The 16,427-nt window shown below is 37.0% G+C and overlaps 1 protein-coding gene across 1 annotated transcript in view; it reads right to left on the bottom strand.

Moving 5' to 3' along the window:
* The window catches only part of RWDD1 (RWD domain containing 1), a 30,392-nt gene that overhangs the window by 6,199 nt on the left and 7,766 nt on the right, over nt 1-16,427 (bottom strand). The window contains exons 2-4 of the mRNA XM_036766463.1: nt 9,296-9,361; nt 4,055-4,185; nt 656-799 (exon numbers count right to left, since the gene is read on the bottom strand). Of these exons, the coding sequence (XP_036622358.1) occupies nt 656-799; nt 4,055-4,185; nt 9,296-9,361 (341 nt within the window). The remainder of the gene's footprint in view (nt 1-655; nt 800-4,054; nt 4,186-9,295; nt 9,362-16,427) is intronic.

The following is a 16,427-nucleotide window of genomic DNA, read 5'->3' on the forward strand; positions in this document are numbered from 1 at the left end:
AAATTAACATATTTCAGTCAATCCTAGTAAAATGTTTCAAAATAATTAACCTCCTTTCTGCTTGCTTTGGTACTTATCATTGTACCAAAGAAGACTTTTTTTCCCACAGGCTGCCCACATTAGGGTTCAATGGCATTTGGGAGAAGAAGTTCATGATTCTATCAATACAAAAGATAAGGAAAACACAAGATGTACACAAATGGCTATTAGTAGTAAGAAAGCAAAATAAGACAGCGATTATGGCCAATGAGTCTTTTAAAATAAGTACTTAACCCTTATGCTAATAATAATGCTAAGAAACCAATGTTTTTGTAGTTCCTAAAATCCTTATAACAAATATTTGCAACTTTCACAAAGCAATGTAGGGAGTTTTTAATAAGGATTTTATTTTTGTGGAGTATTTTACTTATATGGAATATTTTAAACAGAGACTGACAATACAAAACCACTTTTAACCCATCTGATATCATTCAGACTTTGTGGTATAATACCTGAGTTTTAATTTCACTGCTGGAACCCGAGTTAGTACTCCCTGCTGTACCACCAACCAAAGGAAAAGGGGCATCATTTTTGTTGTAATTCACCAAGTAATAAAAATATGAATTTAGGAAATAAAAAGCCACTTCCCAGAAAATAAACCTTGTCTTTTTCATACCCTTTCTGCCTCTTCTGCTTCTTTTTCTTTCTGCTTCTTTTCTTCTTCTCTTCTAGTTTTGATCTGATCCACAATTTCATTTAGTTTTTCTTGAACAGCTGATACTAGAGTGAAGATCATTACCATCCCAAGGTTTTCTTCTGCCTACAATGCCGAAGAAAGGCAAAATTTTCAAAAGTCTACAAGGAAACTCATCCAAGTAACCTGTTATTATGAACACTAACAATATATATAGAGACAAGGATTAAACCTATAATTTCACTGAGAATGAGAAAAGTCTCTACCAATCAGTCAACACCCTCTCTACAACTTAGTCTTCGAGAAGTGCCAAAAACAAAGGTAAGGCTAAGGGATTTCTCCAGTGGTCAAATAACCAATATGTCAATCAGTCAATAAACATTAATTAAGTACCATGTCCCAGGCACTGTGCTGAGGGATGAAAACATAAAAAAGAGACAAAAGACAGCCCCTTCTCTCAAGGACCTCACAGTCTAAGGGGGAGACGACAGGCATACTGCTTATGCAGAAACAAAGATATGTTACAGCGTAAGTTGGAGATAATCTGAGAAGGAATGCACTAGCATTAAGGGGAAACAAGAAAGGCTTTTTAAACAGAGGATGGGATTTTAGCTGAAACTTGAAGGAAGCCAGAGAAGCCAGGAAGTGGTTATGAGAAGGATATGCATTACAGACACAAGGGATGAACAAGTGAAAATGCGAAGTCGGGAGATGGAACACAGTGTGTGAAAAATAGCATGGAGAACAGTGTTCATGGGATCACCAGAGTATTGGGGGGACTGTAAGATCTAAGAAGACTAGAAAGGCAGGAAGGGATCAGGTTATGAAAGGCTTTTAAAAACCAAACACAGGATTTTATATTAAATTCTCAAGGCAACAGTGAGCTACTGGAATTTATTGATTAAGGGGAGGTGACATGGTCAGACCTGTGCTTTAAGAAGATAAATTGGGTAGCAGAATGGAAGATGGACAAAGGTAGGGAGAGACTTGCAACAGTCCAAGCATTAGGTGATGAGGACTTGCACCAAGGTGGTACCCATGTCAGAGGGGAGACAGACATATAAGAGATGTTATAAAGGTAGAATTGACAAGACTTGGCAACTAATACTGGGGATAGGAGAAGAGAGAGAGATTGAAGAACTGAGGATAAGATCTAAGTTGTGAGTCGAGGTGATTGGGAGGATGACGGTACCCTTTTATAGTAACAGGGAAGTTAGGAAGAAAGGAGGGATTGCGGGCAAAGACAGTGAATTCAGTTTTGGAAAAGTTAAGATGAAGTCATCTAGTGGATGTTTAGTTCAAGATGTCTAATAAGCAGTTGGAAATGTGAGGTTAGAGGTCAAGAGACAGATTAGGGCCACATCCTGAAAATCATTTGCATAGATAGCTTGAAGGTTAGCAGGTGTGACCTGGATGAAGATCTAGCAAAGAAGACTGAGAAAGGTAAGAGGAGAACCCAAAGAGACCAATATCACAAAAATCTAGAGAAGATAATATCAAGCTGAAGATGGTGACTAACAGTGCCAAAGGTTACAGGAAGGTAAGCAAGAATGAAGGTGGAGAAAAGGCCATTAGATTTGGAAATTTAAAAAATCACTGGTCACTTTGGAGAGAACAGTTTCAATTCAATGACAAGGTCACAAATCAGAAGGCAGTTATTTAGAGTGGGAGGAAAGGAAGAAAGCAGAAGCCCCGATTACAGATGGCTGATGTTCTTTTCTTGAAACCTTAACTTCTGAGATTTTCTGAATCACTTATTTATAGAAAATATTTTTAAAAGAAAAATAATTAAATGATGATTTTAGAGACATTTAAGATTTTGTCAAAATTTCCTGTTTTAACTCTGCCTTGGCTTTCTTTATACATGAAATGGTCTGACACACAAAAAAGCCAAGCAACCTTCCAACTTATAAATGAACTGCATTCCAAAATTAAGTTTTAAGTCAGGGGTTCAGAACTTGGAATGCATTTTCTCGTAGAAACAATGGTTCAAAAGTGGTTAGGTTTCCAAACTAAGACACAAAAATCTTTACATTTATAATGTAGCTGATCCATAATATTAATAGAGAACTTGCCTGAACTGTACTACAAAAACAGGGTGTTACCACCCCACTTCCTCAGGCCCTGGGAGGTTTTGAAGTAGATTAAAATTTATCTTTGGTACCTTTTCTACCTCCTTTTCTGCAACTTTCTGGGTCACTAATGTTTTCATGTTTTCCTACTGCAGAACCTCAATTCTATTTGCCCTACGTTCCCCCAAATGCTCCATGCTCCAAATTTACATTCCTCCTTCCCTGTCTCTCCCCACTCAAACTCTCATTCCTTTGGTACAAGTGATTGAATTAATTCACACTGCAGGGTGAATGAACAGATCCCTTAGTTTGTATTATGTGCATTTTTAAAAGAGCCAATTTGTCAACCCAAATGAAGTTGGTGAAATTTCAGAAGTGTAACAAACTGTACATAGGTGGGGATGGGGGATGGGGAGCAAGGGAAGAACAGGCAGTTTGGTGCAGGGGGAATACTCTAAGTAGTCCTTCTAAGCTATTATTGCTTTTGTGCATCTCTTCTTCCACTTCTGAATCTAAAGAATCTCAAAAGGTTCCAGGTTTTTTCTACAACTGATCTGACAGCTGTGGGAATCCCAGAGGTAAGGAGGACTGCCACTGAAAATAGGGTCATTTGCAAACTGAAGATAGGTGTCTATGTGCTCAATGCTTAATTTTTCTTTTCTTTTTTTTTGGGGTGGGGTGGGGTAAAGAAATGTGGTAGAGAAGAAAAAGCACTGAAGGAGTCAAGGTTTAATTCCTAGCTCCACTTCCTAGTTCTGTGACCTTGTACAAATCATAATCTTTCCTGGGGTAGAGGGAAGAAGGGTTGGCCCAGATGACAGAAGAGCCCTTCCAGCTCTTTAGGATTCTCTAAAGTCTTCAGGTTTAAAAGCTGCATTATCCAAACATCCTGAATAGAATTACAAAGTGTCAAGTTGTATCCCCTCATTTTATAGATGATATCCAAACACATGAAGTTATTTGTTTAAGGTCACAAAGCAAAATTACTGGCAGGACTGGAACACAAGTGTTCCAGCTTTTAGTTCTGTGCGCACAGAGTGCTATAGCTGTTAGAAAATGTAGAGTATTGAATCCAACTCTTTTCTTTTTGCACTTGAGGAAAATGAAGTCCAACGTAGTAAATGCCCTTCCCACAGTCTACAAGAAGAATTCGTCTTTGGAGTTACATCCATTATAGAAAAATAAGGAACTTTTTAACGCTAAGATGTTTAACAACTGGTAGCATTTTGCAGTCTTTATAACCAGTGCTTACTACTTCAGACCAATGAAACAATAACAAGAAAATAACAAAATGTTCCCTTTTTCTTACTTGTAATTCTAATAATTTTAATATATCTGAGACATCATTATCTTCTAGATTTTCCTGGGAGAATATTTCATATCGAGGCATTTCATCTGGATACTTTTCTCCATAAGTAAACTTAAGGGTTGTCTGGACAGCTAAGAAACAAAAGGGAAGCATCATGTTAACATCTTAAAATCTACAGCACACTGTTTCCAACATACCTGCTAAATCAGCATTTCAACCATAATAGCTTTGCATATGGAATAAAACAAGGCTATTTATTGGGTGGAGAAGCTATCTTTGATTGGAACATCAATATATTAAATGTTTGCTTACAGAACAGCAAAAATAAAAAAAAAACGAAGCTTTCTTGCTTGGAGTTTATCACATATCTGAGAAACTAGACGGATAAAAATTACTAGGGTTTTTTCCTTTAATTAAAAAACAAAACAAAACAAAACCTGACACTTAAAAAAGGGACCGGAGTAAGCATTACCCCTGGTTCATTTTCTCCAATACTAGGATTGCACCCCCCCCCGGCTTTTTTTTTTACACAAAGAATGAACGACTTTAGAAAAACTGATTATATTTTAAGCAGTCAATAACCATTCTTGCATAATAACTATATATTTCAGGCCATAGTGTAAACTCTTCAAAATTCTGCTGATAAGGCTTTTGAAAGTTATATCAGTGAATCAGTGAAAGTGACGTAAGCATTAGGATTCATCAGAGATCACCAAAGTGATAATACGGGTTGTTTTTAACAACTGTAGCTTCTACGCATGTTGGAGGATTGTTTTCATCATTTGGATAAATTTATTCTAAATTCAGAAATCGTTTTAAAACTTAAAAAGCCTCTCTTGCCAGTCCTAGTCACCAAACAAGGAGAAGCTGTGTAACCTAATATTTTAAGTTTCTATGCAGTGCTAAATAAAATCTTTATAGAAATATTTCATATAAAAATATAATTCTTTTTTAATAGTTAAAATAAACCTACAATTCTCTATATAAGCATTTCACATTAAAACTAACAGTAAAAAATTATATTAAGGTATAAAGATTCAAATACATTTATTATTTAGTAAGAAAAATTAAAACTGTACAAAAATTAAATAACTTAAACATCTGCCGGGTTTGTTAAAAGTGGTTATCTTCCTAATGCAACATGGCAAAATAGTCTACCCTTCAACCCCCACTTAAACACAGAGACACAGACTGAAATTAACATAATGAACTGCAGATGTTTACCTCCCCAAAAGTGAACTGTTTAAAGTGCATGCTTTGTTCTATTTAGTGTTTAACTTAAAAATAACCGAGGTTTTCTGACAAAATTGTAAAATTAATCTGAATAAAAATATCTGAAGAATCTAATTCTCTTTCTTCAAATTAATTTAATTTTAGTTTTCAACATTCACTTCCATAAGATTTTAAGTTTCAAATTGCCTCTGCCTCCTTCCCACCCTCAAGATGGCACGCAATCTGATAAAAGCTCTACATATACAAAGAATCCAATTCTTTACAGATTGCTTTACCTGTACAGTTTATTAAAAAAAAAAATCAAACATATGACATGGGGCGGGGTTTACTGAATGGAGTGCTGGACTTGGAGTCAGGAAGACCTGAATTTAAATGCTGTCTTTGACACTTATTAGGAGTGGCCCTGGACAAATTACTTAACTTCTCCGAGTTGTAATTTCTTCATCTGTAAAATGAGGGGGTTGGATTAGATGACCTTAAAGTTCCCTTCTAGCTCTAAATCTATTATCCTATGATCTTTCAGAGTTGTGGAGGACATGTATTAAAAAGCATAAAAAAACCCAAGAACGTACTTTTGGTAGAAAAGTAATCAAAATTAAGTTTCCTAGGTTGTGATTTGAAGTTATTTATTCCACTTACAAATAAAAGACAAAAAAACCCAAGACACCTTATGACTTTATTCAGCTGCTACTTCCACCATTTATTGTCATGGTCCAAAATGTCTTGAGGAAAAAAAAAATTAAAAGACCTTCCTGAATTCAGTCATTTAAGTCTTGTGAAAAAAAGGACTGATGGTTCTGATTACCTAACAACAAAGTTCAAGAGAAAAGATCAATGTCAATACAGCCTGATGAGTTCTAGACCCAGTTCTCTGAGAAGCAGAGGATCCGAGGGAAAAGTTATCTGAGACACTTAAAAGTGAGAGAATCCCACGATGTCTTCTTAATGAAGAGTGGCCAATGAAGGTACTGAGCTAATTATAAATAACATGAAGTGCTTCATTTACTATTTATTTCACCAGGCATTTACTGGACACCTATAATGTACATTATCCTTTCTGGTGCTATAAAGTAATCAAAGGGCCTAAAATCCACAATTCCTGACCATAGAGATCTTCCAGTTTAGGTGGAGAACATCAAAAAACGCATCTTCCTGTGATCCAGTTTGCGTACAAAGCACTGACTGATAAGATTCTGCAAATGTGAAAAACATAATCTGAAATTATGGCCAATTCCAATTACAGAATCAGAATTTAGAGTTCTCCTCTGTTTTCCACGTATAATGAGCAGAGTCTTTAGTAAGCAAAAAGACCATCCCCATAGGCTCGAATATCTGTAAAACAGCTGACCCTTGTAGGAAGAGCATTGTCTTATATTTGGTTTCTGATTTAGATTCTCCTAATCAGTTTTACGGACCAAAAAAACCAAGCCCATTCCACTATCCAAGTCCCTCTTTACCATACTGAAACAAACATGAATCTTGGAACAGATGGACACAGGGCCACTTGTGGCTAAAACAGAAAAGTGAGAGCTAAGGATAGCCTCATTTCTGGAAGCCATGGGATGATGATTTTTTTTTTTTTAAAAAGTAGCTAGTAGAAACAATATTTGAATCTCCTATTAATGCCACCACTTGCCACCACTCTCAACTTCTTCTTTTCCATATCTCCTTCTTTCCTGGGTCCTTTTTTCCCTACTTCTTTAGCTTTAAAGACTAAAACCTACTCCAGTGAGAGGTGGGTCTGGCTATCAGAAAAGGTCTCACTAATTTACCTCCCTATTCTCCAAGGCTCAGCTATATTAATTTGGAACTCAGTTAACAGGGATAATAAGACTGGGAGAATTCATGAGCATAACTAAGACCAGAAAGCCAATTTAATAACTTAACAAAAATTTCTCTTGTCACATGCAAAGCCACATCAAGACTAGAAAGTTTGGTGAACATACAAAACTGTAGCAGAGAAGTAGCCTGTCAAAGTTCACAAGAGGCTCAGGTCTGGGCCAGGCACCTCCTTCCTCTGATAGTGCTGAAGGCATACTATCCAGATATCTCTTCCCAAATGTCTCCTTTGCAGTGCTATAGCCAATCCTTTCAATTTTTCCGTTTATGGAATGGAACTGGATTTATGATTTCAATGTTATAAGGAAGTCTCTAAGAGGAAATTCCCTCTACTAATAAAGATCATCAGCACCTTCTCTTCAATTTAGGATACTGCCTGGGCAACTGAAAGGTCAAGTCACTTACCCAAGGAGTCAGACAAAGGACTTGGACCCAGATATTTCTGGCCTCAAGGCCAGATCTCTATCCACTATAGCTACCTGATTCTATCAGTGTTTCGATGAAAACAATGCTTTAAGGGGAAAAATGCTAATCTTTCCTAGAAGTAGCAGAGTATAAAGAACGCCCAAATCTGGAGTTCAAAGACTTAGGCTGAGTCACAGAGCTCTGGAGCTTCTTAGCTTCTGTGTAAGAGATCACACAATCATTATGAGGGTCAATTTCCTCATCTGTAAAATAAGCATAATGCTTGTATTCTCTCATGGGTATACTGTTAGGAGAGTACTCTGTAAACTGCAAAGCATGAGCTACTGTTGTAACACCGTGAGACTTCTGAATACTGCTAAGCACAGCTACCCCAATACTAAGAAATAATTAATAATATCGAGAAATCCAGAAATAATACCCATGTCTTTCATGTAGGGCTAAAACGTCCAGCCTTATTTGTTCTGTTCTATTATTAAATCATCTCCAATGAGTGGCTGTTTTAGGATGGAAGCTTTAGGTGGTAAACATCTCTCTTGCTGATTACCTTTTGTATTTCTCCGATAAGCTAGTATTTAGACAATGGATGCTCACAAAAGATACTCAATATTCATGAACAAATGTTGAGTTCCTGTCTTTGTATCCAGAACCTTTTTTTTAAAGGAACCTTAGAGGGAAAAGGGCCTATTTATACAAAAATATAGCATCTCTTTTTGTGGTAGCTAAGAACTGGAAATTGAGGGAATGCCCATCAGTTGAGGGGATGGCTGAAAAAGATGTAGTTTATGACTGTACTGGAATATTATTGTGTTATAAGAAATTATAAGGATGAGTTCAGAAAAACCTAGAAAGACTTATATGAACTGATACAAAGTGAAGTGAGCATAACCAGGAGACCATTGGACACAGTAGCAGCAATACTGTATGATGAAGAACTGTGAATGACTTAGCTATTCTCAGCAATATAACGATCTAAGACAATCCCAAATGACTCAATGAAAAATGCTATTTGCCTCCAGAGAAAGAATTGATGTTGTCTGAATACAGACTAAAGGATACTATTTTTCAGTTCCCGTTTCTTTTTTTTTTGTTCCAGCCTTCTTGCACAAAATGACAAATATGGTAATGTTTTACATGACTGCACACATATAAGCTGTATCAAATTGCTTACTGTCTCAGGGAAGGAGGAGAGGCAGGGGAAGGATTTGGAAATCAAAACTTTTAAAAAAAGAACAAATGTTAAAAATTATTTTTATATGTAGTGGGGGAAAAATAAAATATTTTTGTTTGGGTTTTTTTGGGGAAGGCAGGGCAATTGGGGTTAAGTGACTTGCCCAAGGTCACACAGCTAGTACATGTGTCAAGTGTCTGAGGCCGCATTTGAACTCAGGTCCTCCTGACTCCAGGGCCGGTGCTCTACTCACTGCACCACCAGCTGCCCCAAAATAAAATATTTTTAAAAAGAAAAGGAACCTTAGAGATCATATAATACAGGCCATCATTTTACAGAGGAGGGAACTCAGGCTCAGAGAAATGATACGTGTCCAAGACCATGTTATTAACTGGCAGAAAAGCCATGACAAGAATCCAGTCATATATACATATATATGCATGCTACTGAAGATTCAGACTTCCTGGTGCAACAAGTGGATCCTTAACACCCAATCATTACCCTTACCTTAAAATACCTCAAATTCCTGGGTGAGAATTTGGGGGAAATCAAAAGTAGAAGAGCTATACACTTACTTTCATCATTTTCTCCTGCTTCAGATGTCACAGTAATAGTGAAACTGGTTGGATTTTCTGATAATACTGTAAGAAAATATAAACAGCAACCAAATTAAAGAATGTTTCCCCAAATTGAATGTTTGTCTCTTTTGAATAAACTATAATAACAGTTTGTTTGTATTTGTCTATAATCCTGCATTTCGATTTCAACAGAATGCAAACTAAACAAAGCTCTTAAACAAGAAAGCATGCAACATTTCCTTACTCGAGTCCAAAAGAAATGTCAATATACATAACACCTTACAGTGTTTTCATACAATTAAGCAACTCAATTTTTAACTTCAGCATTTCCAGGTCTTAATGATGTTCTACAAATCACTGACATAGCTCAAAATATATCCTTATTAATCAGAAACCATTTGTTCATGAATAAGAAGTGCCGTATCTAATTTCTGTACTGGGATAGTGCCTAGAGAGTCATTAACACAAACACTGAATATTAATCTGACAGGTTAACCCTTCTTGCTGAGGAAGGTACATTTGCTAAACATAGAGATTAACCTCAAAGCCCTCTTTTAACCCAAAACCCTCCTCCCCCCACTGCACCCCTGCCGCCCCAATCACCAACACTATCCTCTACTCCCACTGGAAACATAAATTAAGAGAGGTTTTAGGAGAAAATTTCTTTGTAGCAAATTCCATGTCCATCACCTGCAACTTATCTCTATACCATTCGAGGTGGAGCCAAAGATTGGCATGGCTCGTAAATAGGAAGATACCCAAAAAGGCTGTAATTCCCAGGAAATATGACCATGAAATATCCTAACTTCTGTGTCCAGGAACTAAGATAATTTCATATTAAGAAAACATAAATAAATGGGACAGTAATTTTAAATTGAAGAATGAAACACACAAAAAAGGAGAAAACCAAATCTCAGTGTATGTTTGAATTTCTATCTGATGTTGTTAAAGGTGCTCAACTGTAGGAGTGCCTGAAGGGGTCAAATTAGAGCTGATGACCTAAACGCTGAACCAACCCCTTCCATCAAGAGGGGAGCAACACTGATGTTACACACTAATATCTTAGAACATCACAAAGGACCAAGGAGTTCGTAATCAATAAGATCAATACACTGAGTGGCTAGCAACAATCCTTAATCTCAGCTGCCACTCTTTCACCTCCATGCATTCGCATAGGTCATCCACTCCACCTATAGTAATCCCCTCCTCATAGCGTCCTTTAAATAGTCTTTTTTTTCAACCAACTTGAATGCCACTTCTTTCTATGAAGCTTTCCCTGATTCCCACTTCATCTCTCCCCTGCTGAAAGTAATTTTCCCACCTCCTCATCATACCTACTCTGCTTTGAATTTATTTGTGTACACTTCATGTCTTCATTATCAGACTGAATGCTTCTTGATGGCTACAACTTGTTTTCTCATGGTCATATCCCATAAAAGTGCACTTGGAGAGTGGAGATTAATTGTAGCACTTTGTGCAGTGCATGTACTGTTGGAGCCTTGAGGTTGCTTTACTGGCCAAAAGAAAACCAAAATCACATACAAACCTGAACTAAATGTTATAATGAATTCTACTGCACTTCCCAGGGTCAATGTTTTGCTCATGAAGAAGAAAATAAGATCAGAATAGCCAGTTCATATTTTAGAAGATAATTTGGGGAGGGGGAAGAAGAAAATAAGATCAGAATAGCCAGTTCATATTTTAGAAGATAATTTGGGGAGGGGGATGCCATAGCATCCAACAAAGAGCTAAAAGTCTGCATGTGTTACGATCAGCCTCAGAAAAATTTATCAGCATGATGCTATTCCTTTGTCAGGACCCTATCATATTTAAGCAACAAAATCCTGAATTGATGACAATTGAAGCTATATCAGATGTAGCTAACAGACAGGACTGTGGCTATTTAGTTTATAAAAAAACTACCTGGCACAAAGCCAGAAAAATGTATTTATTTCAAGGTTTAACAACATTGGGCACTAAATATCATGGCACTTCTTATCTGTACACTGTGGACATTCACTATACGTATTCACAATTACCTACTTTGACAAATTTATAATCTCACTGCCACAAGTAATCCTTCGCCAGTACAAATTACAACCATTCAAAACCTTCTTGTGGGAGACTGATTCATCTTTTCATAAATCACCTATGGAGGACTTTCCCAATATGCTGAAGACTGTCCTCTAGTTCTTTTAATGTCTGAGGCATTGATCTCAGTGGAGCATTCAGGCTGTTTATTCTCACTAATAAACTACTGACCCAGAGGCTTGTCCATTTTCCTTCTCATTTTAACATCAAAATATCTCACAAAGAAGTTCAAATCACTGGACAGCAACAATCGTTGATACAAAATCACCAGGGGCCAGCTCGAGGGCTTTCCAGCTGTTATCAAACCTCCTTTACCTCTGCCCAGGGGTTTGCCACCAGGATTTTCACCTACCCCTTTCCTTTAAGGTCCAAGAAGTACCTAGTACTTGCTCTAAAAGATCGATTCTACTTTTCTGTCAAAAGTTGTAGGGGATTTTTTGGGGAAACAGCTGGGCTCAGCAGTCACTATAGTCCCTTCCCAACTCCAAGATTATGAGTCTAGAGATACTGTTAGTGAACCTGATTTGGATCTTGACCTGAGATTGGGAACTAATTCCCTTTGATGCCATGTAGCCCCTCTTCACTATTCTGTTTCACTGAAAATTGAAAAACAAATCTGGCTCCTTAATTTGGGAGAATGATTCTGAGATCCAAATGAAATTTGTCTTGCTATAGCTTAATAAATGCTTTGTGATAAGGACCTTAAAATCACTTGGAATAATTCAGTGTATCTACTTCATTTCACATCAACATGACTAAACACCACTTTTTTAGTACTGACTTTATCAATGTGGGTACTCCCTTCATTAATGCAGACTGTAGTCTTTACAGACCTTAGTAGATCCTTTTACAATGTTCTGTGCCAAAAAATCAAACTTTACCACCTGGTGGTAGCCAGCATTTAGGTAAGTATCTTCTGAATTTAGCTAGTTGGGTCTATAAATAAAAATTCTTTTAAAAGAAACAATAACATCAGATCACAGGATTTTAGATCTGGAAAAGACCACCGAGATCAACTAACTAGGCTCAGAGTGGTGAAGGTAACTTGCCCAGTAGCCAACAGACTTTTGACTCTAAATCTACAACATACTAGTTCATGACTGAAGTAAAATCAGAATAATTATAATTTGTGTTTCTCTGGACAATGATGACAGCAAAGCTTTGTACTCGTTGAAACTGGCATGAAAATAACAATTCACAGATACAAAAACAGAAGAAGTGGATAACAAGTATCCATTCTATAAATTTTCAAAGAGTCAAATCACGTTTTACTTCAAAACTCCTAGTCTCCCTTTTCTAATAGCAAAGGGTTTAACTGTGAATTAGAAACATTAAAGTAAGGTCTTAAGAATCACAGTATCCACGAAGATAACAGAGTAAGGAAGGAACCTTCTGAAGCCCTCCCAAATTACCCTTCAAACAACTAGAAAACTGCATCAGAATCTGTCTAGAAGCAGGGAAGGAGCTTAAACGGCATGGCAACAAAGTTCTGTCTCACTGGGATTATAGGTCCAAGAGCAACAGTAGCAGTCAACCTCACAGCAGAGAGCCTGCAAGAAGGCTCCAAACCTAGAGCAATCCACCACCACCAAAGGAGGCCCTGGCTTCCTGCAAGCCAGCACACTCCTAGGCAAGTCTGTGCAGTGCAGCAAGGACCCCTTCTCCCCCCCCAGTAAAAGCCACCAGCTAGGCCTTAAACCCACTGTTGACCAGTAGTAAAGGCCCATGCCAGGGCTGGCCAAAAGCAAGGCTCCACCCTGGGGCCTACCAACAGAGAGACCCTGTTACCAAAGCAATACAGCAGCAAGGCCCCACCCCAGGATCAGGCCAGCAGCTGAACCCCACGCCCAGGGGTGGCCAATAGGGAGACGTCATCCCCCAGTAAAAGCTAGAAGGGAATCCTACCCTCCAGAGAAAGCAAGCAGTCAAGCCCCAAAGCCCAGTGAAAGCCAGCAATAAGACTCAGAACCCCAGCACAAAAAGCCTGGGACAATGCAAGACCAGAGGTCAACTTTCACATTAAAAAAAAAAAAATTCACAAAAAAGGCAGAAAAAAATGAGCTAAAAATAAAAAAAAGAGTTAAAGTTACTATAGTGATAAACTATAAACTTAGAAGAGGACAAGAGTGTCAAAATGGCTACTTGAGAAGCCTAAAGAAAAAGGTAATTTGGTCCCAGGCCCAAAAAGCATTCTTGGAAGAACTAAAAAAGGATTTTAAAAAGCAACTTAGAGAAGTAGAAGAAAATGTGGGAAAAGAAATGAGAGTCATGCAAAAGGATCATGAAAAGAGTCAATAGTATGTGAAAAGATGTAGAAAAATTTACTGAGGAAACTAATTTCCTAAAAAATAGAATTGACCAAATGGAAAATGAAGTACAGAAGCTTGCTGAAGAAAATAATTGCTTAAAAATTAGAAATGAAGGGGGAAACTAGGTGGTATAGTGAGTAGAGCACTGGCCCTGAAGTCAGGAAGACCTGAGTTCAAATCCAGCCTCAGACACTTGACACACTTACTAGCTGTGTGACCTTGGGCAAATCACTTAACCCCAATTGCCCTGCCATCCCCCTCGCAAAAAAAAAAAAATTAGAATTGAATGTGTGGAAAATAATGACTATGAGACATCAAGATAGAATAAAACAAAATCAAAAAAGTAAGAAAAGAAGAAAATATGAAATTTCTAATTGGAGAAACAAATGACATAGAAAATAGATTCAAGAGAGACAATAAAAGAATTATTGTGCTATCTGAAGGCCAAGATGAGGGGGGGCGGAAAAAAAGGCCTGGACAACATCTTCCAAGAAATTATCAAAGAAAACTGCCCTGATATATTAGAACCAGAGGGCAAAATAGAAATTGAAAGAATTCAACGAACATCACCTGAAAGATATCCCCAAATGAAAACTCCGAAGAACATCATAGACAAATACAGATCAAGGAGAAAGTATTGCAAGCAGCTCCCCCCTAACCCTGTCCCCCCCCCAAAATACCCAATTCAAATATCATGGAGTTACAGTCAGGATTACACAGGATTTGGCAGCTTTCACATTAAAACCCCGGGTGTGTGTGTGTGTGTGTGTGTGTGCACCACAGAGTGGGGCTTGGAATATGATATACTGGAAGGCAAAGGAGTTAGGATTACAACCAAGAATCACCTTCCAAGCAAAACTGAATATAATCTTTCAGGGAGAAAATGGTCATTTAACAAAATGGAGGACTTTCAAGCATTTCTAATTAAAAGACCAGAGCTGAATAAAAACATCCGACCTCCAAATACAAGACTCAAGGAAAACATATATAGATTAAAAAAAAAAAGAAACAAGAAAGAAAAAACATAAAATTCAATAAGGTTAAACTGTTTCTATTTCTATATGGGAAGATAATATTTGTAACTCTTAAGAACTTTATTACTACAAGAACACTTAGGAGTATATGTAGACAGAGGATGTGGACAGAAGGTGACTTTGATGGGATGATACCCCAAGAAAACAAAATAAAGGGGTGAGAAAGAAAATTGCACTGGAAGGAGGGGGAAGATTAAATGGGGTAAATTATCCCATAGAAAAGAGACATGAACTATTATAATGGAGGAGAAGATAGGGGTGGGGGGCAAAGTTTAAACTTTACTCTCATCAAAATTAGCTCAAGGAGGGAATAACATACACATTCAGTTGGATATAGAAATCTATCTTACCCTATAAGGAAGTAAAAAGGGATGGGGATAATAGAACAGGGTGGGGGGACTGATAAAAGGGAGGGTATGTTAGGAAAGGTGGTGATCAGAAGTAAAACACTTGAGAGGAGGGAAAGGATGGGAGGCAAGGAGGGGAGGAACAAGGGAAAAATAGCATGCACAAGTAGTTATCATAACTATAAATGTGAATGGGATGAACTCTCCCACAAAACAGAAGTGGCCAGTCAAGTGGATCAAAAACCAGAATCCTACCAGGCGTTGTTTATAAGAAACACATATGAAGCAGAGAGATAGAAGGTAAAGGTAAGAGGCTGCAGCAGAATCTATTATGCTTCAGCTCTAGGAGAGAAAGCAGGGGCAGCAATCATGATCTCAAAGCAAAAGCAAAAATAGATAAAGAAGGAAACTATCTTGCTGAAAGGTACCATAGACAATGAAGTCACATCAATACTAAACACACATGCGCCAAATTGGTATAACATCTAAATTTTTGAAGAAGTTGAATGAATCATAGGAGGAAATAGATAATAAAACTATACTAATGGGGACCTCAGCTTTCCATTCTCAGAACTAGATAAATCTAACCAAAAAATAAACAAGAAAGAAGTTAAAAATAAAATTCTGGAAAAGTTAGATATGACAGATCTCTGTAGGAAACAGAATGGAAATAGAAAGGAATATACCTTTTTTGCAGCAGTACATGGCACCTACACAAAAACTGATCACATATTAGTACATTAAAAAACTCACAACCAAATGCAGAAAAGCAGAAGTGGCAAATGCATCCTTTTCAGATCATAAAGCTATTAAAATTATATTCATTAATGGACAATGGAAAGCGAGATTAAAAATTTATTGGAAATTAATTAACCCAATCCTAAAAAACAAGTGGGTTAAAGAACAAATTGTAGAAACAATCGATAATTTCATTAAAGAAAATGACAAGACAACACACCAAAATTTATGGGATACGGCCAAAGTTAGTGGAAAATTTGTATCTCTAATTGCTTACATCAATAGAGAAAGAACAGATCAATGAATTGGTCATGCAACTAAAAAAACTAGTAAAAGAATAAATTTAAAATCCCCAATTAAACACCAAATTGGAAATCCTAAAAATCAAAAGAGAGATTAATAAAACTGAAAGAAAACCAATGCACTAATAAAAAAAACTAGATGCTGGTTTTATGAAAAACAAACAATAGAGAAACTATTAGTTCATTTGATTTAAAAAGGGAAATAAGAAAACTAAATTGCTAGTATCAAAAATGAAAGAGATGAATTCACCAACAATGAAGAGGAAATTATAACAATTGTTAGGAGCTATTTTGCCAAATTATATGCC

The sequence above is a fragment of the Trichosurus vulpecula genome, chromosome 7 (assembly GCF_011100635.1).
Source record: "Trichosurus vulpecula isolate mTriVul1 chromosome 7, mTriVul1.pri, whole genome shotgun sequence".
Taxonomy (NCBI): Eukaryota; Metazoa; Chordata; class Mammalia; order Diprotodontia; family Phalangeridae; genus Trichosurus; species Trichosurus vulpecula.